The sequence below is a fragment of the Falco punctatus genome (genome assembly GCF_963210335.1).
Source record: "Falco punctatus genome assembly, chromosome: 8".
In the NCBI taxonomy this organism is placed as follows: domain Eukaryota; kingdom Metazoa; phylum Chordata; class Aves; order Falconiformes; family Falconidae; genus Falco; species Falco punctatus.
Genome location: NC_137588.1, coordinates 14,415,657 through 14,443,643, shown reverse-complemented (window position 1 = coordinate 14,443,643; position 27,987 = coordinate 14,415,657). Strand labels below are relative to the sequence as shown.

The 27,987-nt window shown below is 39.7% G+C and overlaps 2 protein-coding genes across 2 annotated transcripts in view; one reads left to right on the top strand and one right to left on the bottom strand.

The window, feature by feature from the left end:
* Positions 1-8: 8 nt before the first annotated feature.
* CPO (carboxypeptidase O) lies at positions 9-27,981 on the top strand. Its single transcript, XM_080400231.1, has 11 exons — positions 9-12,123; positions 15,393-15,468; positions 15,889-16,013; positions 18,515-18,629; positions 20,381-20,482; positions 21,257-21,361; positions 22,016-22,126; positions 23,297-23,420; positions 23,964-24,166; positions 25,102-25,186; positions 26,405-27,981. The coding sequence occupies exons 1-11, from the start codon at positions 12,044-12,046 to the stop codon at positions 26,665-26,667; spliced, it is 1,389 nt and encodes a 462-aa protein (XP_080256357.1). The 5' UTR covers positions 9-12,043; the 3' UTR covers positions 26,668-27,981.
* KLF7 (KLF transcription factor 7) overlaps positions 12,136-27,987 on the bottom strand; it is a 114,687-nt gene continuing 98,835 nt past the window's right edge. Inside the window, exon 7 of the transcript XR_013930163.1 lies at positions 12,136-14,567. The gene's annotated coding sequence lies outside the window, so the exon portion shown is untranslated. The remainder of the gene's footprint in view (positions 14,568-27,987) is intronic.

Below are 27,987 nucleotides of genomic sequence, written 5' to 3'. Positions count from 1 at the left end.
GTCTGCTGAAGGGTGTGTATATGTGTGTTTGACTGAGTTTTCTGTAGTGGAAGGAACTACTTAATTAATCCAAAAAGCATCCTGACATCTATTGCTTTTGAAAATTCTTAATTTTATCTTCGCTTTAGGAAGGGAAAAGAAATTTTATCTTCACTTTCACAGGGAAAAGAAATGACTTCTAAGTGCTGTTGGAATCTGTCCTGCAAATACGCACTAGAAGGATTCCCCCCGCCATCCCCTGTGTTCTTTATGCAGAACTATAGATGGTAAAGCAGTTAAATAACTCAGCTGAAGGGTATATTAAAATATCCAAAGTTATGTGAGAAGAAATCAGTCTCGCCTGGTTTTCAGAAGTTCAGGCCAATAATGGTTGTTAGCTGTATGCTTTTTCTTTTGAACCTTTTGCTTCACTGCTCCTGTACTAGATTTTGAGACTTCTTACTACAAAAACACAGGTCTGGCATGTATTTATAAACTGACCCTTGCTCTCTGTTTCTGATATTAGCGTCTCGCCAGCTATTTAAAGAGGTGTTGCAATACTCAGATTTGTTCACTGCATACATACTGTGATGTATCTCCACTGGCCTGTTACATAGTGGTGGAATTGATTAACTTGGTGGAGTTCTAGAATTTCAAAGCAGCTTTGGGCCTTTGAGCTGAAGGAGCAGAGAGAACTGGTAGACTTTTCCCGGTCTTGGTAACATTTACTCATAAAATCCATTTGTTGTGCTGGAGTTGCTGAAGTACTTAGTGAAAGCATTGGGATGCTCAAAATACATACGTTTGCCAACAACAGCTTGCTTGTTTCTGTGCAATAATCAGATCTTCAGTCAGTTTTGCTGTACCATCGCCACAGCCCAATCAGCATGAAAGGAAACAGAATACTTTCTACAGTGACTGTGTGCTACCTAACCGTGGTGCCCTTGCTTCACTTGATAAGCTATGAGCACTACGTTCTTTGTCTTTCAGAGGTAGCATGGACACATGCTTAAGGTATTACAATGATGAGTTAAGGTGAAAAGAAACAATGTGCTTAAAATTCACTGCCCAACTTCTTGCGGAACGTGTAGATAGAATATGGTGTACATTTATGAAGGAAACTGCAACCGAAGAAGCGTTGTCACAGCAATCTGGTGTAAAAAGCAGACCCTTTAAGCATTACAGTCTGAAACACAGCATGTGCAGAACAACAGCGTTCATGTAATTGTAAAGCTTAACAGCCAGAGCAGAGTTCGTCTGCTTGACTTGATGTGAAGTTTGTTGTGCCCGCTTTTTGGATCTGCTGATTTAAGAAAGGATTGTACAAATTCATCTGTGAGGCAGACTGGTCAGAGCCATTCAGATATTCTGAGTTGGCTGACTGACTCATAGTCCCAGCCTGTGCTGGAGGAGGTCTGAACTACTGCTGGAGAGCCGGGTAGTGCTCAGAGCTGTGTTTGAGAAAGTATTTGGTGCTGTTCAAAGCTGAAGCCCTGCAAATCAAGCCGATGCAGTGTCAGTTGTGGCTCTTGCCTGAGCTGGGGACCTGCTTCCTCTGCTTCGAGCTTTTTAGTCAGGTCCTCGGTAGCAAGAACGTAGCTCCCATCTCTTCAGGGACAAAACAGCAAGCAGGGAAGTATACTGTCCTCTTGTGTGCCAGCAGTCTGGACAGAATTAGCCACCAGTAGGCACAAAATGGCATAGTATGTTACATTAAATTAGCTGATCACCACCTCTTCTTTCTTTTTTTAAACACCTTATGAGTAGGTGGAAACTTCTACAAGCAGTATGGAAGTGTAGTAGGCTGCCATAATGATCACCTTGCTTATTAAAATATCTTGCTTTACACTCAATAATTTAAGTTGTTACTATGTCACCTACACTGATTCATAGTTCCAAGCAATATGTAGCTGCTGCCAAGAGAGACTTCAGAACTGTGCATTTCTCAAATCTACATCTGTTAAAATGCTACTCTGCTGCAATGTCTGAAATAAACCCAGGTTTCTCAGGTGTCCGATTCATGTAGTAAGGGAGATCTAATCCCCTGTTTTGTGCATGACAATCTGTATTTAGAATACCATTCTCCTCTCTCTCCTGAATCATGCGTATTAAAATTAGTGGGAGACTCCCAATGAAGATCAATAATAATTTTGCTCCTGTAATTGTGAGTTTTGTCACCACATGGATTGCTCAGTGCAAAAGATGCAAAATCCCCCTTTTTAAGTGAAACAGATACTGAACATGTTTTTAGCTGACCTGCCAGTGAAGCTAACAAGTGCAAGCAGCACTTTTCTCTAGCATTTTCAGTCTGCCTACAGACTCAAGAACATGTGTTTCTAACCTTTATTCACACTTGGAACACTTTGTAAGTGCAGTAGTTGGAATTTTTTTCTGAACAAGGAGTGAGGAACCAGGAAGGTGAATATGACTTTTATTTCATACAGCTTATGGATGTAACTTATTAATGGATGGAACACAGGCATTTGCTGTGGTGTTTGACTCAATAAAGGTATATCTACCCTATCTGTAGCAAGGCCATGGTTCTCAACCCTGTGTAAAGTGAAAATAAGTAATCTATTAAGTAAACTAAATTGCTAAGGGAGGGGAGGATCTTCAAGGAACTGAAGGCTTGTTAAAGAAGATAAAACAAGTATAAATCTTAGAGTAATTACATAGCTATGACTCAAAGACAGTGGACTCAGCTGCGCAAAGCAACCATATATTTGACCAGATTCTTGTATGAAGGCAGCATATTTTATTCCTGGGCCACAAAGAAGTCTGAAAAGCAGAGTCATACAAATCTTTTCTTCGTTCTAAGCTATGCAATACTGGACTTAAGTTTGTCCTGCTAATCTTAAAGAAACAGATACTGCCTTTTATGATTCCTGTTTTTTACATGCAGCTTGCTGTTAGACATTTTTTGGTTCATAAATCTTATTACAAAACAGTAAGATGCCATGATAAAGTTGGCTTATCTAGTAAATTTTTCCTTGAGAATAATGCATATACTGTTCATCCTTTTAATTCTCCAGGTCATCTGAAGGATATCAACATGCAAAAGGGTAACAAACTCAGATCACTGTCATGTATCACACAATCAATTGTGTATCACACGAACACTGTGAGAAGGATTTACAAATGTAAGTTATATAGCAGATTTCACTGGCCCAAGGATGATGTTAAGCATTGCAGGATGTGTGAACAGATCTAAAATGAGAGCAAGAAATGGGAAGGCAGAAGATGTGGGCTGCAAGGGTCAAGAAGGCTCTTGTGTGAACAGATCTAAAATGAGAGCAAGAAACAGGAAGGCAGAAGATGTGGGCTGCAAGAGTCAAGAAGGCTTTTTCGTGAACAGAAAATAAACTAGTACCATCTGAGCAAAAATGAAACAAAGTTTGTGAAGCAATGCAGAGTGAGAACAGTGAATGTTTGGAAAAACACAGTGTAAGCAGCTGGATTTTCAGACCCTGATTGCCTGTAGTTCTCTCCTGCTTGGATTTGCTTATGTCTAAAAATATTTTTGAGCCCTAGCTGCAGCCTTCTCCAGGTATGAAATATTCCAGCCACTCATTCACAAGATACACCCAGGAACTCTCTTTAAAACTTCCACCTTGCTCTCAAATTGGCCAAGATGTTCAAAAGTGACTACAAAAGAGAGACTAAAAGTACACTGCACAAGTTTGATTTTTGTTAAGATACCAGAATCGAAATAAACTGGAGCTTGGAATTAAAGAATCAAAGTCTGTTTCTCAGGTATTGCAACTGTTTGTGCATAGGCAAGAGTTTGGATAATGCTTTGTATGCAGTGACCTAGAGATATGGCTCTGGGAAATTGCTGAAGAAGAAAACACTATGACTTCCCTCTAATTCTCGCCACCCCACACCCCCCCAGTCATTGCAGTAGGTGTTATTTCATATTGCCATTTGTTAATGCTGTTCTGTTTGCAAACAAATCTCAGAGCACATGAGCTTGCATGCATGAGGTTCCAGTTTCAATACCTCTTTAGTGACACTAGAATATGCAAATTAAAAAAGAACTGCAGGTGTTTTGTAGATTTCAAAAAAGGTGGAGCATTCACTCCTAGGTGATATCTGCTGAAATTAGTTATTTCAGAACAAAAGCAGAGCCATGGTTATCTGTTGTTCTCTACATGCATATTTTTAAAGCAATTATGGTATTTAAGAATAGGTTTTACTGAACACATAATCCTGTAGTTTTGCTCTTTGCTAGTAACCATAATGGTTTTAGTAGCATTGTTCTTCTCTTTTAAGTGATGCAAATCTAACGGAACTCTGAACTATGTTTAGGATCTGTCCTTCTCGTTTCAGCAGGTTTTTCCTTTTTTTCATTATTTCTGGACAATCGCAGTATAAAGTGAAAGTATGAATGTGGTGGTAACTGTAAATAGCCACCCAGGAATAAGAAGAAGGAGAATCTGTCTTTGGGTCTGCAGCAAAAGTCCTGGTGTCCACAAATAACCAGTGAGCTTTTTGTTTCATCCTGTTCCCTCCCTCTAAAAATGCTCCTATGCTATACACCAGTAACATTGTTGCCATGGCACCCATCAAAACCCAGATATGCTCTTGCTTTATGTAGCAAGATGCAAATTTTTGTAAACAGGAGAATTTTTGACTTTTCATTGCTATTAAGTAAGGGACTCTATCCATGCCTCCAGAGAGAGGCCATTTACTGTACACTCTTTGTCACTCCCAAGTGTGTGCAATAGTTTACTCTTATCAGTTCGATCCACAAAGGGCACTTGCTAAATTTTTGGTATTTGCCTGTTTGATTTTCATGGTACAGATTCTGCTGCACATAAGATGTCATCTGTACTTGACCACCCTTTAGAAAGGTGGGGAAATGTGTGGGGAGTGTGGGGAAAGGAGGAGTGGCTCATTCAACTGGTTTAAATTAAAGTAATTTAAAAAAATAAAAAAAAAAGGGGCATTACAGCAATATACGCCAGCTGAGGCTCCACAACTTCAAAGGAGAAAATTTGAACTGTTATGGAGTCCAGTTTTCTCCTTCAGCAGTAGGGAACAGCTGGTGGATTGGACTCTGACTGCAAAGAGGCTGGTGTAAATGGTAAGAATTGCCACTAAAGTCTTGATGTTTACTGACACAGATGAGATGAGATTCAGGAAATATACAGCAGCTTGTTGTGGAGGAGGTTATAGATTTGTATGTTAAGACATTATTGCACACAATAGCTAAGGAGGGAGGAGAGACATAAAATACTATTTAATATTTTAAAATATATATACTGAAGACCAATACTGGGTTGTTACTTGCCCTTTGTGTTGGCTCAGCAGTTAGGTATCAGCTTTATGTTCCTTGACACTGAGAATTCTGTGGAAAATCTGAAGACAAATCCCTTGTAAGCTGTGGTGTATGAGGCAAGAAGAGGGCAAAGACTGCTGCTGGATTTGTCTCTGCTGTTTTAGAATATGCTCCATTTTGCTAATGAACAATTTGTCCCAGGGTCACACCATTTTCTAAATGAATCTTCAGTCTGGCTCACTTCTGTATAAATGTAAGGAAAATGATGGACACCTGAAAAGTTAAGCAGGCAAAAAAATGTTTGTGCATGTATGTTTGGAGATTTGCTCTGTATCAGTCTATGCTCAAGGAACAGTACAAAATGGTGAATGCTTCACTGATGTCAAGCAAGAAGACTTCCTTCTCAGTAGGCAGTACTCCCCACAAAAGGTAGTACTGAGAAGGATGAAGGTTGGTTTGATTTCTGCTGATGCAGAATAAAAAGAAAACTTTCCAGACTTTACACTGCTTGTGGTAGGTTTGATACTCATTTGCTGAATCTAGTAACTCAGTATTTGAAGGGAGGGAAAAAACAAACAACAATGAGGGTACCAAAGCTACTCTTCGAACAGAGGCTAAGATGATTGGACACTAAGGTATTAGCAGAGACATGGGGAATTTGAGTTCAGCTCCCTGCTTGCCACCATTTATCTGTCTGCTCACGGGCAAGTCACTCAGGAAGTCCCCATGGTGCACCCTGAGTCCTGGTGTTCGCACCCATCTTGGTAGTGCCATGAGTCAAAGAAATTCCCTGCTTGGAAGCAGATGCAGTCCCAGGACAGCCACGTGTCTGTGTTCCCTGTCTGTATAATGGGGATGTCCCCATGCTGAGTTGCTTGTATTTGTAAGCTCTCTCAGACAGAGCTGGCTGATGTGTCAGATCTGCTCCTTGTACAAGGAATGGTAACACTTCAGCCATGAGAGCAGAGAAAGTCTTGGCTAATTGTAATAGAAGCTCCCTTTGCTGAAGAACCCCAAAATTGTGACCAAGGCAAGCCTGGTCAATAGCCTTACTGCAAGCACTTCAAAGTTATGCTACCCAGTCCCTTCCCAATATACTACTAGTAGCAATGACTTTTTACAAAATCAAGACACCAAAATACAAGCTGTTTGTACTGTATGACACACCTATATGTACAGAGAAGACTTCAAAACTGGCTCATAAATTCTTTAAGGTTCATTTGCAAAAATACACCAGAAATTTGGCTACTGAGTATAAGTTACATAGAATGGACTTGTTTGGCTCAGACAAGATCTGCTTTGAGATCTTTTGTCAGGTACTATTTGTTTCATATAATAATCACTGAGATTCCTCAGGGACATCATAACCATTTTTAACAGATCCTCATGCTGGTTGAGGTGTTTGGAGTACTGACTAACTTGCATAGATGTACAAACAGAAATGCATAATGCAAGCAATACTGTTATGCTCAGTAGTGCTGCTATTAAACAGAAAGCAAAGTATGTGTATCATTGTTGATAGAATGGAGACCAAAGTTTAATATGAACATGTTTTATAGCTGCAAAAGTTAATTACTTAAGTTAAAGTTAATATAGTGTATATTGTTTGGGTCTAAGAAATCGTATACAAACATATTTGCATCTAATCATGAAGTATTTTAATGCTTGTAATAGAATTCATTAAAAATATTGTTGGTTATGCTAGAATACAGTGCAGTAAGCTTGTTTTTTAACCATTAAGCAATAATAAAGACTTATCTGCTTGCTGTCCTTTACAGTTCTGCTAGTAGCAATAAAATAATATGAGTTTATTTACTTACAAAGGTAATTATTTTATTTTAAAATACAAGATAGGCCTTTAATGTTATATAACATCTTTAAAAATGCCTAATTAAAACAAACAACATATTGCTTTGACAGCTAAAGGTTTATAAGAAGTTTTGTTTCTTCACAGAATCAAGAATTCTTGCCTAATACTTGCCCACTAAGAACATCAATATAGCATCAAACACTTATGAAAATCCTTTTCCCCCAGAGCAATACCTTTGAAACCATAAGTTCTAATTATGTCATCAGAAGGTATTCTTATGAGGGAAAGTTTTCAGGACTGGAGAGGGTGACTGTGAAAATCTAACTGGTCTTTCTGACAGTGGATTCAGGCACATTAAAAACTGTCAGCAAATTAAATCTTGCCTTTGATCAAACTACAAATATTGCTATTTTGAAGCCAGCTTGTATTTATGGACTTTGGGTTCAGCAGTTTACTGTTGCACCTGAAATATACTACTAGTATACTACTGTAGGGTTTGGGGCACAACTCCTTGTAAAGGTGATCACCCTTAACTCCTAGAACTAAGCCAATAGTGTTTGTTACCTTTTAGTAACAGGTAGTAAATATCCTCTCAAATTCAGACTGTATATTAAAGGACCGGCTCAAGGCTTCTTAGCAGTGACATTTTGCTGTCTAAAGGATGAAGGAAAAATAAACACCCAGGCCACCTGCAATTAATTAAGGAAAGACAATACACTAATGACATTCTCCTTTCCTGGTTAAAGAAAATCGTGTCTGAGGAAGCCAGCCTAATTAAACCAATACAGATTTTGTCAGCCTGCTTCAGCCCACTTCCATAAGGAACTGCTTACTGAATGGGTACTTTAGAATGCTGTCTAAAAACTGCATTACGGGACTTGTAGAAAAAAGGCAGGTACTATTTCCCACACTGACACAACACACTGATATTTCCAGTTTTGGCTCAAAATACATCAATATACATGTGTATAAATGCTGTAAAAACTATGGAGAAACCTTTGAAAGTATCTGTAAATGTGTGTCTCTTGAAATTACCAGATCATGTACGAATTGTCAAATTAGTTCCACCAAGCTAAAGCTGGGTGATCTGAAGGACTTTTAAGGTTGGCTTAATGGAACTAATTTTAAGATTTGCTAGTAATGTCATGCTAATCTAGTGTATGTTGGCTGGAATTCTTTCTGGTTTAAGATTATGTTAAAATTTCAAATGTAAGGTTAACGGGGTGTTTTCAGTGTAACCTGAGAGAAAGAGAGAGGGAAAACTCAGCACAATGACTCTAGGAGAGAATTGTCATAACTTAGCATAACTTTCAGTATATTCCCACTTAGACTACAATTGTTACTGGAGCTAATGAAGCTTGAGAACAGTTAGCACTGTCAAATCACAATGGAGTCCAGAGAATTTCAGAAAACCCTTTCTCTGACAAAGCTGTGAAACATGAAGACTTGGTATACTGAGGGGAGCAATGATTCACATTGCAGACCACACAATGTACTTCTGAATATTGACATGCTACAGAATTAAGTCCATATACTTAATATCGTAGAATGAATTGGAGGATTTTGAAAATTGCTCAGAAAGACAGAAATATCTTTTAGCACTCATAGAAAAAGAAAATGCATACAGAATAAGCTATCTCCTATGACAAGTCAATGGGAAACAAAACTGTCAATTCATTGTGTGCTTCCTCCAAGTAAAGCTACAGTGATAACCAAAGGATATTTCAGTAAAACAGCTGAATTACCCAGCCACCGTCTTCAGTGGAGCAGAAGACTAGGATTTAAGGCACATTAGTCAGCATGCTACTGTATTGATCCTACTGAGTGATGATTCTGTCTTGGACACATACTGTGAGTTTTCTGCAGCAATGAGAGGAGATTTACTGGAGGATGTTTTTTTCAGAATCGAGGTGATGATTTAAAAAAACGTCAATCTTGTTGAATTCCATCTAGTTCTAGTTTGGGTTTTAGTTCAGATGGAGTCAGTGTGGGATTTAGCTGTGGAACTGGGAAAGCTTAACATGATGAACTGATGTTTGTGGAGACACACAAGTGTGTTAGATTTTTGGGTTTTTAATAAGCTCTTTGTCCTTGAAAGTTACATGCAGCTCAGTAGGAAATCCGGGTGCAGGCACCTACCAGGATCAAACTCACTGCTATATGATAGTTGTTTAAAACATGTGGTATGCTTCAGTATGGAATCTTTAAAAAAATCAGTTCTAGCTTGCAGTTGTTGCTACACAGACTGTATGCAGATAAGTCACAAATAACTGAGCATATGTGTGGTGCAAGGTTAAAACAATAACAAGCAGGTCGAATCACTCAAACACTGGAAATCACTTTGACTCCAGGCCAAAAGCTTAGCTTGAGATGATATCAGTATGGGATAAAAAGAGGATAAACTAACAGGCTTAGCAGCCAGCTTGTTGGAGTCAGCATATAGTATCTATACTTCCAGCAGGAGAGCAGATGGTCATATATTTAAGGAAGCACCAGACAGGGAGTCAGGAGATCTGAATTCTATTCCTGGCTCTGCAGCAGTGTTCCTATGTCACCTTGGGGAGTCACTTTTTCCCCCTTTTTTCTTAATCTTTTAAGTAGTGGAAATAATATTTGCTTGTCTCACAGGGCAGTTGAGAGGCTAAACTAATGCTGAAAAAAATGCTCTGAAACTCTAAGAAGAATGTATGGAAGAAATGAAAAGTAGACTTGTTTGGAAGAAAGGATGGTTTCATATGGCATGTTTGTGCCATATGTTTATGACCTTTCCTCTCCCCGGAACATCCCATGCCTTTTTGCACAGTTTTCAAGGAGGGAATAAATGGATTAAGCTGCCTTCCACATTTGCTAGAAAGATAAGCAGCTGCCAGTAAGAACCTGACCAAAGAACAGACTTTATTACTGAGAGAGATATTATTTATGCCTAAGAGGGCAATAGGCTTGTTGAAGTTAACCGCTCATCCCAAGATATTTTTGCATTGGTGGCAGAATAATGTCTCTAATGGCTTTTATTCTGCATTCAGCAGTGCTGCTTGCAAACTGAATGTTAAGTACATACTTAAGTATTGTCTCTTATGAACAAATCTGCTGAAGTCCCCAAACAAGTCCATTTTTTAAATCAGTGAGAAATGTCCATGATTATTTGCACAGGACTTTCATCTAAAGCCCATTAAAATCAACTAGACTTCAAAGGAATCCGAATCAAAGACCTAGCAAGCAACTGTCATTTCTTCTGAATCCTATGCCCATTAAGAAAATTGACCCTACTTATCTTTGTAACTGTTTGGCATCATAGGAGTTATGTTTTCACCACAGAATAAACAACTTCTGCTTTCAGTGTGGAGGTGTAAGCTTTGGGCTGGAGTTGAATGTTAGTGCAAATCATGATTTGCTCCATTTGTGTGCATCTTTTAGGCAAGAGAAAAAAAAAAAAAAAGATGAAGCCTATGAAGCCTTTTGGTTTTTTCCTCTATGCCTCCACTTTTCCTGTTCCTAGATTCTGAGTCCCTGTCAAGGGACTGAACCCCAGTTCAAAGCCAGCTTTGCTAAAAGGCACACACAACACTGCAGAAGACTTCAAAACATTAGTCCACCTCATAGCAGCAGAAGAGATAAATGAGGCAAAAGCAAAGGTTATCTGAGCAGGTGTCCTGAGTGTCAATATGGAATGTGGTCTTCCAACATGAGTTTGTTTTTCTGATTCCTCACATATGGAGCTGCCTCTAATCCTGTAAACTGGACTTCCTTCAGCTTTTCTGGAAGTCACTGGGGGTTGGATATCTACATGGAGGGAAACAGTTGCCATTTTCAGGTTCAGGCTGTTGAGCAAGTTATAGTGTCTGGAAATAAAATGGGAAGGGTCTGGTGCGGTTTATGAAGAGGAATGTATTCTCTTGCATGAAGCCTGGCTTTGTAAGAACACATTTTTGAGTTAAGCTGTTCTTCTTTTATAGTGGGATAGTTCTGCTGCCTGTTTCCTTGATGACAGCCTTGGTAGTAATGCAAGAGGACTTCGTACTTTGCTGAGAAAGATTTACAAAGATACCATAATTACAGTTGATGTCCATTGCATATGTACATAAACAAACTGACTTAGTGCACTCTCTTCACCCAAAATCCATGCAGTTTTCTGCATTAAATCGCCACGAGATAGTGGTAATGCAAAAGAGAAGCTGAGCGAAACAATTTCTTTCTGAAGAGCTGTGCTGTATGTCTAACTGTAGTCTATTAAGGGAGGAATTCAACTGTTCACTCTCAATGTATGAACTAAGCAAGAAACTAAATATTTTGGATAGTAACCAGCCCACTGTTTTGAGTATATAACAAAACCACTTTTTATGACAGTGTAAAGTTGATAGTCTGTGGTCAGAGACTGATCTGGTCCAACTGAAAGTGGTTTAGATAAGTCTCTGACGTCCTCATCTTTCCTTTTTACAGGAATGTTGTTTGTTTCTTTCATGTCCCCTTTTTGGGTTGGCAAGTGACAGAATTGCAGTTAAGAGGTCAAAGAAGTGATCCACAAAGACACAAACACAGGGAGGAGGACAGCAAGGATGGAGCTTGTTTTACCACTCTTCTCTTGTTCTTCCCATCCCTATGATTTTTATAAGCTAATCTTCACTAGTTGCCATGGAGCTTGCAGGTAACACTCTCTCCAATGACTACCAACTTTGTCATGTAACATTTTCAAAGATTTGAAGGTGACATATAGAAAAACCTCACTTCTTAGAAGAATTGCTTCAGTAGGAATGTTGCTATTTGTATATTTTTGTGTTTTGGGGTGTGGAAGAGAGCTTGGAGAATTAAGAAAAAGTAGAACTATTTAAAAGTGAAGTTAATGATTCAACAAGGGCAGGTTCTCTTCCAGGATAACTCTGGTTATATATTAGAATTGTACAAATAAAGTGTTCAGTCCAAATCCATCCTCCTCCTCTGTAGTCCTGCACTGTCAGGGCTGGGTTCTTTGCACAAAGATGTGGCTTTTTCTTGGGATCATCTTTTCTGTGGGGACGTTAATTCCTGGAAAACTCAGCTTGAAGTTGCAATATGACGGGTGGGTGTGAATGGAGTATCAGGAAAAATTGTGCATGCAGTGAAATTCTCAGGAACTGTGTAAGAATAATAATAATTATGAACCGAAAACCTGGAGACAGGGTTACTAAGCTGTAAGCTTTGTAAAATTTGGAAAGAAAACATAAAGATGGGAAATGAAGAAAGAGTGAACTATATCCAAGCCAACAAAGATATGGCTGCAGCCATAGGAGACACAGAAAGCCCCTCAAATGCACCTCAGGATGCTCTGCTTCCATTAGCTGAAATTCATTTGGCTTAGCCTCTTTCATAATGAACTTTGAAATCAGATGCTGTAGGAATAAAATGCCTTTTCTGAGTATAAAGCAGGGGGTGGGGGGTGGGGGTGTGTGATTGACAAAATTTTTATCCATTAATAAAAGCCAGCTGAGGTTATGTGAAAAAGATGCTGTCTCAAAAGCAGCTCAGATACAGAACCCCTGTTGGCAATCTGTAACAGTAACAAACAAACAAACAAACAAGCTAGTGGAGTTGGTCCAGACAATATTCACCCCTAAGTGTTCAGAGAATTAGATTATCACATTTTTTATTATTGATTAATGTTTTCATAAAGTATGAAATGTCTAGTTTGGCTGTATTCTCCTTTCTTGGTTCTGCTTTGCAAGAAAATGAGTGATATAAAATTATGCTGTTTGCTTATCTAATCTATTTTGTTTCATTCACCCTCAACTTTACAAGGAATGATAGGTCACTCTGCCTTTCTAGCAGCTGGGATTTGCAGGAGGGGCACAAATAAAGTGTGGAGGCCAGCTATCCACATATAAAACTTTATACACAGAATTTTCTAAAGTATACAGTGAAAGCAGTCCAGTGCTCAATGCCTCTAGACTAATTATATCCCCAGAATTTGATTTTTAAAAAGGAGAGAAAACCAAGGAGTACCTACTGCAAGTAAGTTCCTTCATAGCATACCCATTCAACAACTCTCCCAGCAAAGCTCCTGGCAAAGCTTACAGAGTCACTACTTCTCTCTTTAGAACGTGTTATTTCCCTTGGATAATGTTCAGTCTTTAGATTAGTATCAGAGTTGCAGTCAGAACCTGTCAATTTCACTGAATAGAATGCAATAGACCCTTGGTAATGTAGTGTTCATTTTTGTTTCTAATTCTTGCCTGAGACTGAACCTGTTGAGTACTACTTGCATGAGATTTAAAAACACACTTATCAAATGGTCAGTGTGACTTTGGGTGGGCAGCACCTGCACAAAGATGAAATGACTAGTAAAGCCCATTTTTGTTGTCATTTACTCTGTTCAACATCTTAAATGAAGTATCTAATGTATGAGCATTCAAGGAAATGCAACTTGTGCTGAGAACAGTCCTTTAATTTGGTAAGAAAGCTTAACTGTAGCATTTAAAAAACTGTTATTCTCATGTGGTCACATGGGCTGACTTTGCACTTCTCCACTGAGAATCCTAGTACATAATCAAAAACAAGTGTGTGCTTTCTAATCTTAGTTCACTGTTAAAAATGATTTGTCTCCACACTGGCTATTGTAAAAGGTTTATCAGTAAATAAGAGCTGGCCATCTGGCAGCAATCTGACTGTCTGGCATTTCTTTCATTTGGTGTAATTAAGACATAATGTCAATGAGGATAGAAAGATATTACAGGATATTGTTTCCCTTCCTGACAGACAAAGAGCAAAGCAAGCCCAGGCATTTAGAGAGAATAAACTCTGAACTGCAGCTGAGATGTTTATTCTCCTAGCAAAGATGTTTATCCTGCACCTACAAGGTTTGTTACAAAGATATTACGGCTGCTGTACCAAATTGTTAGCAATGCAAATATAATAATTTTGCCCCACAGATGAGTGTCCTGTATGTTAACAGTCTCCTGAACCAGTAGTAAATGTCCATTTTAACTATCAAGTTCTACGTTTCTCTATCAGCAAAGGTGATATTTTCAAGAGAGATACAAAAAACCCCAAATCTCCCTATTTTTCATTGGATAATGTGAATGAATAGTGAATTATATTTGCATGTGTATTAAGCTGATAATTGTATATTTGTGTATGGAAGCACAAATGATAGCAGTTGCAGTTCAGATGATGAAAGCATATTATATTGATGGCCATAATGACCATGGCTTTAATAAAAAGCAATGAAAGGCTTTTGCAACAAGAATTTCTGTTACAAAAGCTTTAACGTTCTTTTTTTGTACTTGTCCTGTAAAGGCTCCAAGGCCTGTTGAAGTCACTAAAGGAGACTGTGAAGCAGTAGTTACTGGTTACTAACAAATCTGAACATTTCCTGGGTTCCCCATTTTATCACATCAGTAGTGGATAACTGCTATCTCACCTTCCGGTAATGTAATGTAGTTGTGAAAATCCTCTCCTCATTATGAAACCCTATCATTAGAAATGTCACACTTGCTATCAGTCCTGGAAAGCCGATCTGAAAGAACACTGAAAAAAATTTAAGAAAAATAATTACAAAAGGGTTTTAATAGAACATACAGATTTGTTTTTTCTGCATTTCCAACCATTTTAATTTGTCCTTTGTAAACTTTCAATATTTTTTTTTAGATTAAGCCTGTAGTAAATGAAAGTTTCATGGGGTCTCATGAAAATATATACTCAGATACTGGATCTGTGTGTCTTTTCTGGAAATATAAAATGATAGATGTTGTACTAGAAATATTTGTTTCCTAAGAATACACAGTTCTAGAGACCACAGTTTCACTATTTGCAGAATAAACTTGCTGTTCTCATGGAAAGTGGTTTGTGAACATCTCAAGCTCTAGCAATGTTCACTTATCATGGCTATCTTACGTTTTTGCATGCCTAAGTAGATCAGGAAAACATCAAGTCTATCTGGAATAATTGAATAATTCCCAAACAGGAGGAAAAAAAAGTGACATCTTATCAAATATATAGTTTATTATATACTACCAATGATCTTGTTTTGGCCCTGGTCCTGCAAAGGCAGAAACACACACCAAGGCTCATGTGAGCAGTTGGCTTCTGTGAAGCTGGTATGGTAAATAAAGAATTGCCTCTGGCAAGGAACCAGAGTTAACCTAACTAGCAACAGAAAACTTGCATCACTTAGTCCTATTTGTAGCTAAAACATTCCAGGTATTCATCACTCAGACATGTTTTTGTTGGAACAGCACTCAGTTATATGCTCTGTCTTCCTTCTACATAACAAAATACCTCCTTTTGACTCATGAAATCATGAGTACTCTAACAGGCATTAAAACTGATCTTGTTTCTCTGATGAATTTCCAGGGATCAAGTTTTGCATATTGTGCCAGAAACATTTCAGCAAGTCCAGCATCTTCAGCATCTTTGCAGCACTTTACTGGTGAGTAAGAATAATCATGTGTGCCCAAAGAGCAGAGTGGGGTCTTGGGCTGCAAAAAAGATTTGCATGTAACTTTGGACAGGAATGAAGGTTAAAGTAAACTTGAAGAAGCTTTACCTAACTTTTTTTTTCTTAGCGTAGGGTAGAATTGCCCTTCCACTACCTGAAGGAATGTATGGGAAGAAGTTAAGTTTCCTTGCATGGCTCTGTGAAGATGCTGCTCCTTCTCAGTAGTGCCTGAGTAAATGGAAGCATTAAAGCTTGTGCTGTATGCTCTATGAACAGATGGCTGGAGAATAGTTAAGGGGAGAATTTGAAGGAAAACTTCCATTTATTAATATGCAGCTACTCTATCTTAAATAATACTTTCTCATTCTGGAAACAGAGCTTGATTTGTGCATTTCTTTCTTCTCTGCACAGCTGGATTTGTGGAAGCCCCTTCAGCCTGAAGACATCTGGGCTGGAGAAGACTTGCACATAAGGGTCCCAGCCCCTCTGGTGCAGGAGGTGAAAGACAGCTTAGCTCAGCATATGATCTCTTACAGGTACAACCTCTAATTTCTTAATGGGAAAGGCTGGCTCTAACAATCTTCCTTGTTATCACAGAAGGACCTGGCCTTTCCAGTGAACCGTCAGCAAGTACTGATGATAGGACCCAACCTTTGTTCCCAGTGCCTCCAACTTACTTTGACCTACCCAATGCACAGACACCATGTATTTCTTAGAGTTTTAAAAACACATTCCCCTATGCCCTGATTATTCACCTTCCCACTGGCCTAGACTGTGAATTTGGAGCCAGGATCTGAGACAGCCCAATCTGTCTTGTTTCCTGCTCTTGCCTTCTCAGTGACAGAGGATGGTGCTCAGATGTATGACTCAGTTTTTTGGCCTGAAGTCAGGAAGCCAGACTTGGTACAAAGACGACTTATAGAAGCATGCTTTGCTCTTGGAAAGCATGGATACTTGAACACAGGGTCCTCCCTATTTTGGAGAGCCCAAAGTTTTAATCAGTGTCAGTGCAGAGAAACAGCCTCTGTAGCTCTCCTTTTCCCTTTTCCCTCCCCTGTCTCTTATTGCTCTTCTGGTTTGGAGAAGAGCCCTTTCAAAGTGAATATTCAGCCAGTTTCTTCAAAGCTGCTATTTCCTATCCCTATCGCCCCCCCACCAGGCTGGTGAGAATTTTCTGCCACCAGCCAGCCAGAGATATCCCAGTCTGGGACAAAGGTTGGAGTGGCAAGTCCCCACTGCACACACAATTAGGAGCCATGAGCTGCAAATGGCCCATGATGCTTTATCACACCTACCCAGCCACACATCTTCACTAACTGCCATGCTTTTACTTCCAACCTGAAGACCTAATCCAAATACAGTGTTTATAAAGCCAAATAGGATTAAATAAAATCTATTCCTCACACAGTCCCATTCCCATTTGGAACTGACTTTTTCAGGTAACAAGTAGCTAGCTATATTTCATACAAACAATCCTGTAGTCATTCAGGGCTGGTGACAAACGGCCTATGGACATACACTGACATTCAGCAATCAAAGATCAGTTAAAGGAGGATTGGTGCCACTTCAAAGCTGTTTAGAGTTAAAGCTGATCTTGGCATCCTGAATCTTGCCTGACAAATTCTTTTTAGTAAGTGTGATACCCTGACAACCAGAGATGGAGAGAGATGAGTTGGGAGCCAGTACAAATGATCTAGCATCAGGTTTAGGTATCCAGGACTTAAACAACATTCCAGAAGATATTTAACCTCTTATTTATATCAAGGCTCTTCATTTTCTAATGGCTTTGATTGATTCTTGTGGAAACTTAAAAGTCTAAACTGAAGATAGCTGCTTGCTCCTCCCCCGCTACCCCCCCTTGGACTGGGGCCAGAACTGTATCTACCTTGTGTAGGGTACAAAAGAAAGAGGTGGGTAATTTAAAGTCAAGCTGAAATTTTGGCTTTGTATTGCAAATGGGTTGAGATAAGTATGGCAAAGTTAGAGTTAAAGTTCCTATAACTGATTCAAAGCAGGAACCACTTTTTAGAAGGCAGTTGACATGCAAGGAAGATAACATGACAGTTAGGTATATAATGATAGAGACATAAATGACAAATTATAATCGGGACATTAATATTCTGACTGTGTCAAACTCTAGGATTTCAATTCTCCAGAGCTCTGATAAGGCATTTTGCGTGTGTGGTTTCAGTTCATGGGAATTTGCCCTGCCTGAATTTTAGTTTGATGTTCAGATGTGAATAAACATCAAAGCTCAGAGTGAAAGTCAGCTGTAACCAGTCTTAAAAGTTTCTTATGTGCAGTTTCCAGAAATGCGGATCAGTGCTACTGTCAGCAGAATAGCCTATTAGCACTTAGAGTGTTTGAAATCAACAGTGTTTAAGCTGGCTTTGCAATTGTCTTATCGCAATCATTTACAATGGGCACAGATTTGTAACAGTGTTACAAGGGGCCGATTACAGTGAGAAAGCAGTGCATGATCCAAAGCACTCTGAAGCCAAGGAGAAGGTTTTATTGACTCCCTTGATCATGGAATCATGCCTATGCTATACTCATTTCTGAATTAATTTGTAGCTAAAAAGCAAGAGCTTTTTGAAGGGAAGAGGGGGTTTGTTCCAATTTTTGCAAATTGCAATGAATACTTCTGTGAAGTCCTTGCAAATTGAAAATATCTCCGTAAAATACAATGAAACACTAATGTAAAAGTTTTCACTTTTTCTCCTGTTCCCAAAAGGTGGTTATTTTGGACTTTTTTCCAGAAGTAGAAGTTATAAAGAAAAGAAAGATATTGAACTTCTTTTTTTTTTTTTAGAAAATTGTCAATATTTTTTTTTAAATCTGGTAAAATTATTATTTTATTTTTAAATTCAGTGAAAATCTCAGTACTTTGAAATTTGTCTTACATAAAAGCAACCATTATGCTGATGGTGACTTATTTGCTAGACAGTCCGCAACAAAAGAGGCTAAATCCTGTCACTTGTTTGTAACTGTTTGGGATTGTTTTCTTTTCTGTCTCCCCTTTGCCCTCCCTGCTCAGAGTCCTAATACCTGATGTGCACAAACTTGTGGATCAGAGCATGCCAAGGGAGAGGAGCAACCACAGACAGGTCTCAGAAAGTTATGTCTACACCCAGTACCATCCAATGGAAGAGGTAAAGAGGAACCCAAGTCTGCTTTCTTTCTTTGATGCTGCTATTATGTAAATGGCACAGCGAACAACTCTGTGCTTGCAGAAAGCTCAGTTGAAGTCAGTGGAGCTCCTTCTGGCTTTCTTCTTTGCAGAATTAGTCCTTACTCTTTGACTAGAACCTTGGCCTGGTTGAATTGAACATGAATTTGTCATTGATTTTGATTAAATACCCAATTCCTCCCTGGCTAAAATAAACGCTCTGTGTGAAGCAGCCATATTGTTTTGCAAATAATATTCTGGGGTTCAGTTGATTTGTTTGCTACCTTTCTACCCTATTATGACTTATTATCTCTAGCATTTATTCATTTGAGCCCCAGGATGTTTGATGCTGAGCCAGATGTGAAGTGCAATGACTATTGTAGTCTCTGGAATCCCAGGGAGGAAGACAAGGTGAACAGTGGGAGACCTGTAGAAAGAAGTAATTTAAGGATAGGTTTTTGGCACTTCAGGAGAGAATAATGTCATAAGGGTGTGTAGACATGTTTCACAGACTAGTGGGTAAGCCTGGACAAAGACATAGCTATACTCTTCCTCATACCCACATCATAAGAGTGAGAGAGCAGAGTCAATATTCATGTATAATTTGTTTGACCTATCCATTGGGGATGACCCCCAGTATCAATACAGGCTGGGCAGAGAATGGATTGAGAGCAGCCCTGAGGAGAAGGACTTGAGGGTGCTGGTGGATGAAAAGCTCAACATGGCCCAACAATGTGCGCTTGCAGCCCAGAAAGCCAACTGAATCCTGGGCTGCATCAAAAGCAGCATGGCCAGCAGGTCAAGGGAGGTGATTCTCCCCCTTTACTCTGCTCTGGTGAGACCCCATCTGCAGTACCACATTCAGCTCTGGAGCCCCCAACATAAAAAGGACATGGACCTGTTGGAAACAGTCTAGAGGAGGGCCATGAAGATGATCAAGAGTGCTGGAGCACCTCTGCTATGAAGACAGGCTGAGAGAGTTGGGGTGGTTCAATCTAGAGAAGGCTCCAGGGAGACCTTATAGCAGTCATCCAGTACCTAAAGGGGACCTACAAGAAATCAGGAGAGGCACTTTTTACAAGAGCATGTAGTGATAGGACAAGAGGTAATGGTTTTAAACTAAAAGAGGGTAGACTTAGGTTAGATATTAGGAAGAAACTATTTACTGTGAGGGTGGTGAGGCACTGCCACAGGTTCCCCAAAGAACTTGTAGATGCCCCATCCCTGGAAGTGTTCAAGGCCAGGTCAGATGGGGCTTTGAGCAACCTGGTCACGTGGAAGGTGTCCCTGCCCATGGCAGGGAGGTTGGAACTAGATGATCTTTAAGATCCCTTCCAATCCAAACCATTTTATGATCCTACGATGACTGCTGCTGAACTCAGATGTGGAAAATCTGTACTAATAGGGAAGAGACTGTAATACTGTTTTGAAGATTTGATGGTGTGGCTCCATGTCTCATAAAGTCAACAAAAAGATGCCCAATATGATGGCAGAATAGAGTGTCAGTGCTGTATTGCACTGATGTTATCTTTAACATCCAGTGAGATATAACCATGCCTTTGCTCAGAGGCAAGTGGAAGGCCTTCCAAGAGTGTTAAGTGATTACAGATTGATCTAAGCTCTGAGGAAAATGTTGCTTGCCTAAGGGAAAGGAAATGCTTTAATCTGGAAATGGAGGTGGGAAGGAGAAGAAAACTCCCACTTTGGACCAAAAATTCTCTGTCACTGTTTCAGATTTATCAATGGATGAGTCAGATCCAGAAGAGCAACAGTGAGCTAGTGACTCAGCACTACCTGGGGAAGACAACTGAGAATCGAACAATGTATTATCTGCAGGTAAGGTAGGAACTTTCTTAAAATGAATAAAAGGTGTCTTCACAAAAAAGTACATAGGAGAAGACAGGTTTCAGATCTTTCCTAAGATAGTGCTTATTCCAATTCACCGAAATAACAGGAGATGGTTTTACTCCTCTACAGTACAGTAAGATTTGCCAACTTTCATATACACTATCACCATAACATTGCTATTGCTATTATCCAGTGAAAACAACAAATTTAACTGCAGTCTTGTTTAGAAACACAAATCAAGCTGAAACTAGCTTGGCAACAGCTGTGTGTGAGGGTAAAGACTTCTGTTTTGTTGTTTTTCTTACTTTTTACAGCATATAGCCTTTCTGCTAGGAGTATTCTATGACATTTTTTATCAGAGGCTCTAGTAAAAACCATAGTCTTAATAATTGGGTTAGTTATTATCTAATCTGTCCCTATCACTGAGTAACATTAGATTCCCTACCTCTTTCTGCTTCCTCTTCTGAAAAAAAAAAAAAATTCTCAAAGTAAGAACAACCAGTACTATGACTGACTAATATAAATGAAAAGAAACTGTTTTACTGACACTCCTGCTCAACAGACACTTTAAAACTCTTGCCCTGTGATATTACAGAGATGGGGTTATTAGGAAGGAGAGCTTCTCACAATGATGTCTGTAAGAATAATCATCTCAGATGGCTCAATGGCATATCAAGGCACATCCTTTTCTTTCTGTATTATGGTAGGCTATTTTATTGTAATGTAACAATTTTCCAAATGATCATTTTTACACTTCCTCAGATCAGTCAACCATCAGATAAAACCAAAAAGATCATTTGGATGGACTGTGGGATTCATGCCAGAGAATGGATCTCTCCAGCCTTCTGCCAGTGGTTTGTGAAAGAAGTGAGTCCTCACTCTTCCACTTAGCCAATACAAAAGACATATAACTTTGGATATTTCAGTTCTATACTGTGCCATCAAGAACTAGGCTTTTTCTGTTAAAATATGAATTTCAAAATTAGTACATAGTATGGATACCTGTGGAGACCTAAGTCCAAGTCACAATTTGAGATGAGATATGGGACAATATTTGCTAGCACATTGTTTGCTCCACCTGAACTGATTCCAAAGCCACTGATCTTGATAGCAATCTCTCAGTTTCCCACAGTGACATTAGGATCAAGCCACTCCGCATCACAGAGACAGTCCCCTTGGAATAAATCAACCCTAGCAATGGACATGTGTACAATTTACAATCAGTACACATGGAAATAGCAATGTTACATGTGTACTGAAAGTGCCTGGTGTGCAAGTATGCCATCATGCAGCTTTCATAGCTGCAAGACTGTATCCATACAAAGTACACTGTAACTGAAAACATTGTCACTTTGTTAATGGCAAAAGGTAGATATCTCAATGTATCTGGGGACCAAGTAGACCTTGGATATCATGGTGATATCCAGGACTGAGTGACTCCCTGATGATGGTTCTAAACTAGCTCTTTCCCATTATTACCATTAGATTCTCTGCTCAGTCCTCTGTATTTTTTCTTTTCAGATTCTTCAGAATTACAAATCTGATCCAAAGATAAACAGATTTCTGCAGAATTTGGACCTCTACATCTTGCCAGTCCTCAATATTGATGGCTACATCTATTCCTGGGAAAAAGTAAGTAGTGAAAATCCAGGAACTAGATCAAAAGTTATGTGTACAGCATGTTTTGTTAATTTTAGATACAATCATAGCAATCATATTTAAACAGAGAACAGGACAGAATTATTACTCACACAAAACATCTCACGGCAAAGAGGTTTTGTTTTTTCTATAAATCAGCTGTTACTTGAGATTACAGGGCTAAAAATTCCTAGCAAATGTCATAAGCCTTGGGGAGAGAGGACAAAACCACAGGATCAATTGCTTTTGCATGTTGGGGGATGTACTTACTTCTCTGCTAACAGATCAAGGCTTGGTTGATGGAGTTAAGCATGTCTGGAGGAGTCATTCTTCGCAAGAGATCTCAACCAGCAAATGAGTCTAAGCACCTTTTCAGCTTGGGACAGGAGGAGAATTGGCCAAATATTGGGCTATTTGGTTTTGAAATACGTGTGCCCTCCCAAGTAATCTTGCTTTTCTGATATGGAGGATAATGTAAAATGTTGGTCTTCAGCAACTCTCATCATGTTTCCAGGCTCTTGGGCCCAGTCAAAACACATTTTAATGCAGGACCACAGCACGGTCCAACAGGCTCAGCCTATTGCCATGTGGATCCTGCTGTCACCCAGCTTATTCCCTGGCAGGTTTGGGGCATACCACATGTTGCAGTTGAGATGCACAGGTAATTCAGCTGGGAAGCTCATACAGGCAGTGCAGTAAGGTCTGCAGAGAACCAAGTATAACAGTGAGTATAGCAGGGAAACAAGGACCAGCAGCAAGATTAGCTAACAAAAAAAAAACATTCATCCTCTTGATACTGAAACAAACGTAAGTTCAGCTGCTGTCTCTTGGACACAGAGGTATCCCTCACAGTGCCAAGGCTTTCTTAGGAGTGCAACACCACATGGAAGAAGTTGAGTACTACAGAAAAAGCACACTTTTTTCTTTAAAGCTCAGGAGGCTCATTTCAAGGTGCATGCAGGCTTGGGGAAGATGACAGCCTGGCTGTAGTAGATAAAATGTTCTATCACTAAGCTTTATCACCCTTGTACAGAAAGTTGCACTCTTACAATGCAAGAGTTAGTCAGAAGGCAGAAGTCTAAAATAAAGGAGATCTTACACTGTATTATCACTGGGTCCTATGGATCATTGAGTTGTTATGTAACTGAAGATACTTCTGTTTAGGATCGTTTCTGGAGGAAAAACCGTGCTCCATATATGAATGGCACCTGCTACGGGACAGATCTGAACCGGAACTTCAATTCCTCCTGGGGCACTAAGTTCCAAGTATTTCAGATTGACAACACAAGTGTAAAGCAAGAGTAATAACTAGTCTCTGAAATAAGATGAAGTCCTTAAGAAAGGAATCTTGTTGTCATCAAGACATATGTAAAAATAAAAACCTGGTTTGTAACAATATTAAGTCACTGACTTTGAACTAGCTTTCTCTTTGTGAGAAGAAAATTGCTGCTTATATAACTACACTCCTAATTGACTGCAGGAGCAAGCGTCAGCTCTAGGCAGCAATGTTAGGAGTTAGTCACTTAACAGCCAGTATTTACGTTTGTCATGAATTTCAAGGAGTCTCCAAAGCTTCCCTGGCAGGTGGCACACTGTGGTGGTGTCAGAGTGGTTTTGTTGCAGCCAGCCTGTAAATATGTGTTAAATATTTCAGTCTTGTAGCAAATTTTAGTTGCTACCGACACAGTAAAATGTTGAAGTCCCACTGAGCTGTCTAGTCTCCCTGCCCATATAAACACACACCTTAACACTCCAATGTAAATTTCCCTGTTCCCTCTGAACTGGTGTTTCTACATCTCTCCTTTGATTCACTCTTTGTATTCTGCTCCAGGTGTTGGTGTTTCTTATAACTGCGACAGTGAAATCTTCTGTGGATCTGGACCAGAATCAGAGCCTGAGACAAGAGCTGTGGCTCAGTTTATCAAAAGGAAGAAGAATGACATTTTGTGCTATTTAACAATTCACTCCTATGGACAGTACATCCTCACTCCATACGGTTCCACAACAAAACCTCCAAGTAACAGTGAAGAACTGGTAGGGCAAAACATTCATCTTCTACACTTCTAGAGAACAAGTACAGGCAGTAGCATGTGGCACAATGTGATTTGACTCTTGCCTTTCCTTCAGAGGAGCTGGGCTTATTCAGGGGCTTGGCTCCCAGAATTACTGCTGCTCCATGCAATATCAGCAAGGTTTATTTGCCTCAGAATTAATCTTAATCCTTCATCTTAAATCAGGAAAACTGAACTATTACAGATAGGGTTACTGCAATGCAAGGTAAAGTAGAGAAGAGCACCAAGTTCTTGCTGCATAAAAGAATGTGTTTGCACTTTTGGATGCCAGCACATTATACACACACAGCTGTCATGACTGTGTCTGGAAATGTGCTTACTAGGAGAATGGGAGCAAAGTAGGTGCCTACTTGGTAACTTCTCCCCTCAGTTTCTGAGTGTTCTAATTTGAGTTCATTAACATGTATGTTTATAAATATTCCAGTAGTGGAAGCATTAATCAAGAGCATGAGGGACTTGGGTTTGGACTTCATATAAGTCATTGGAGAAGTCATCTAGTCTGTCTGTGGCTCAGTTTCTAAAGATGGTGGGATACGGTCTATGACAATTTAACAAGTGTAAGAGATCAATCACTGCTGTAGTCAGTATCAATATGCTATACAGCATAGACTCTAATTCTCCAAAATACAGCCCTCTAGCTTTACAACAAAGCAAATATGTTCTCTACCTAATAGCAGAGTAACTTGTAAAATTTTAACATAATTTACATTAAAAAAATAAAGAACAATTTGCCCAAATTTTTAATGGGTTTCTCTAAAGTCCTTAATTAATATCAAAACTTAAAGCTGATCATATGTAAATGTAAAGCTGGAAGAGACAGAAATTTTGGTCCACTCGAACTAAATTGCCAAATGTACTGGCACTGATGACAATGCTGTTCTTATTTTGAACTTACAGATGCATGTTGCAGAGAAAGCAGCTGCTGCCCTGATGGAAAAGTATGGGACCAGCTATAAAGTAGGACCAACCTCTTTAATTTTATGTAAGTTTCTTTACGTTTCCCTTTGATTGCTGTTTTTCAAAGAAGAGTCATTCTTGTGTCACAGGCATCAGTAAGTACTGTTTTGCTGAGTTTCCTCTTTGAGTAATATTTAATGGGCTGGTTCAGTGCAACATCTAAGCAGCAGTCATTTGAATACAAGATAACACTGTACGTTATAAAGCTGACTGCAGGAATGAAGGAAGCATTGATCAGAAACTAGTTCCTACATGAATTCCTCACAGATACATCACAGGGGACAGAACGAGATTGGTGATAAATCATCCTGATCCTGCTGAGGTCAGCAGCAAAACTCCTATTTGTCTTCACTGGAGTCAAGCAAAAATTAAAATCCCAATCAGGTCTATAGTTACTCCATCAGACACTATCACATGGCAGCTGCCTGCAGTTTTGTGTGAAGTATGTTAGTTTCAGCCTTGTTCCTAATAGACTGGTTAGCCATGTCACAAACACACCATCACAGCTGATACTAGTTGACAGCCTTTTACATAGAGGACTAGAGGGCCCTAGAGACTGCCTGGTAAACCCAATATTTTCCCAGTAAGCAATAAGTCATGCTAGTCACTCAGAACAGTAAGCAGGTGGCTCCAGTACCCATACGGTTTTGCCTGTTCACAGCATCTGTCTGTGCCAGTCTCCGAGTTGCATGAGTCACCTACTGCATGAGCAATGCAGTGTAAGCATAAAGTAACTTGTCCATGCCCATGACTACATTGAGCCAGGGTTTGTACTTACATTGAATAGGTAAGAAAAAAATCCAGGAGGCAGATGAACAATGATACAGGGAATTGCTAGAAATCTTTCAGACTGGACCATAATTAGGCTTAAACACAAATACACAAAGAAATTGCAGGCAGCATCAATATAGGAAATTAAGTACCAGGACAGACAAATGGCCAGTCTGTCTTGTACCCTACACTAATCACAGTAAAATGCTACAAACAGAATCCCTGGAACTCATCTCCTGTTATTGTACAATACTATCTTATGAATAATTGTTTCCCTTAGGGAAGTCCATGGAAGACTTTTAGTATAACTAAGAACTGCAGCACCTAGAAGCTCTGCTTTCCATGTCACAGTGATATACAGTTACTGCTTCGTTCAGGGATTCTAGTATAATCTTGCACTAACTATAGAAAGAAGTATTTTCAAAGAACCATGCTTAATACAAATATCTCCCCTCTATTTTTGAATTCACAGACAATAACTCAGGCTCCTCACGGGACTGGGCTCACATGATTCCTTTCTCCTACACATTTGAACTGCAAGACAATGGTACTTATGGATTTGTTCTACCCCCTGAGCAGATCCAGCCCACATGTGAGGAGACTATGTTGGCTGTGACAACTATCATAGACTATGTTGGTCAGAAGTACTTCCCAGGTGGGGCTGTGATGCTGACCTCCAGCAGCCTAGGCCTGAGTCTTTGCCTGACTGTTGCATTTAAATGGACTGTTTCTTAAAAACAGCTTAGACAACCCAGCAAGAGACTCCCATGGAAAGTATAATGTCCCTTTGAAAAGACAAAATTATGCAAGCAGAGGAACTAAATGTCAAGTATTTCAATAAAGGCTCATCCCACAAAATACAAGCATCTACTTGTGGTTTTAATAGCTGTGTTTTAGGGAAGGGGAAGGATGAAGAGCTGTGGCAATTTCCCAACCTTCACTTGCTGGCTCTGCAAGAAGCCAGTCTGAGTACATGTAGGGAGAGAGCACTATTACTTCCTGGTTCTTGAGCATATTTTCAGGGGCTCACCTGAGCCTATGCAGCCCTTCTGTCAGCCACAGTCCTGCTCTGTCACAATTCTCCCCACTGCCTGACCCCACTGACTCCTGGGTTTTGCTGGCATTAGCAGGATGCCTGTGAGACTTAAATGTTCCCAATTCCCACTACAGAAAGTTGGACAGCTTCGTTGACATCCACCTTCCTTCTCCAAACTACCACACTGGGATTTCCCAGAAAATACAGAGCCTTGAAAGCTGGTGAAAAGTCATAATCAGACAACAATCAACAGCAGCCTGAAACAAGCAGAAGAGTTGAGCTGGTGCAAGCGTGTGGGGGACAGAGGTGTGGCCCCTGTCACTTAGAAGCAGTCAGATTAGTGAAGATAGAAACTGCCCAAATCCTTCAAAACTACAAAAGGGAAAGGGAAACGGAGGGAAGATGAGGACAGGGTGCTATTCCTATAGAGCAGATCAGAGAATAATTTCTTTGCATCCTCAGCTTCCAAAAATGACTGATGGCAACAAACACTCTCCTAAAGTTACAATCCTAAGGGGTTTCATTACAGATGGTACGTAAAGAAAGCCTATTTACAGAGGGGTGCCTTTCTTACAAACCACCTTAATCCTTTCCAGCTGACTCTGCAGAAGGACTGGGGCCCAGTTGCATGGCTCTCCAGCACTTGGGAGAGCTTGCAGCCTGCAGAAATCTGCCTGGGATCCTCATGTGAAGCTGGAAACTCAGTGGAGTGCCAGAGGAAAGGAAACATTCCAGCCCATTGAGCAAGGGACCCTCTGCCTGAGCCATTTGAAAGGAAACACCAAGCAAAGAGCTTCTGTGTTATTACAGCCAACACCAGAGGGTGCAGGGCATTCACTAACATAGAGAAGACCTATTTTAATCCGTACTCCGTCTGCTTTTGAATCCTGGAGACCTGCATCCCAGAAATATGCCACTAGGCTTGGCTATTACAGGTAATAGGATAGATTTTTTTTTCCCTGTTAGAAAATGAAGAGTTCAGGGCAGGGTGGGGGGAGTGTGTGTGTGTGTGTGTGTGT

Coding starts and splice junctions, on each gene's coding strand:
- CPO (XM_080400231.1), top strand. CDS start 12,044: ATGTGGCTTTTTCTTGGGATCATCTTTTCTGTGGGGACGTTAATTCCT. Junction 22,127..23,296: donor ACATCTATTCCTGGGAAAAA/GTAAGTAGTGAA, acceptor ACTTCTGTTTAG/GATCGTTTCTGGAGGAAAAA. Junction 25,187..26,404: donor ACCAACCTCTTTAATTTTAT/GTAAGTTTCTTT, acceptor TTGAATTCACAG/ACAATAACTCAGGCTCCTCA.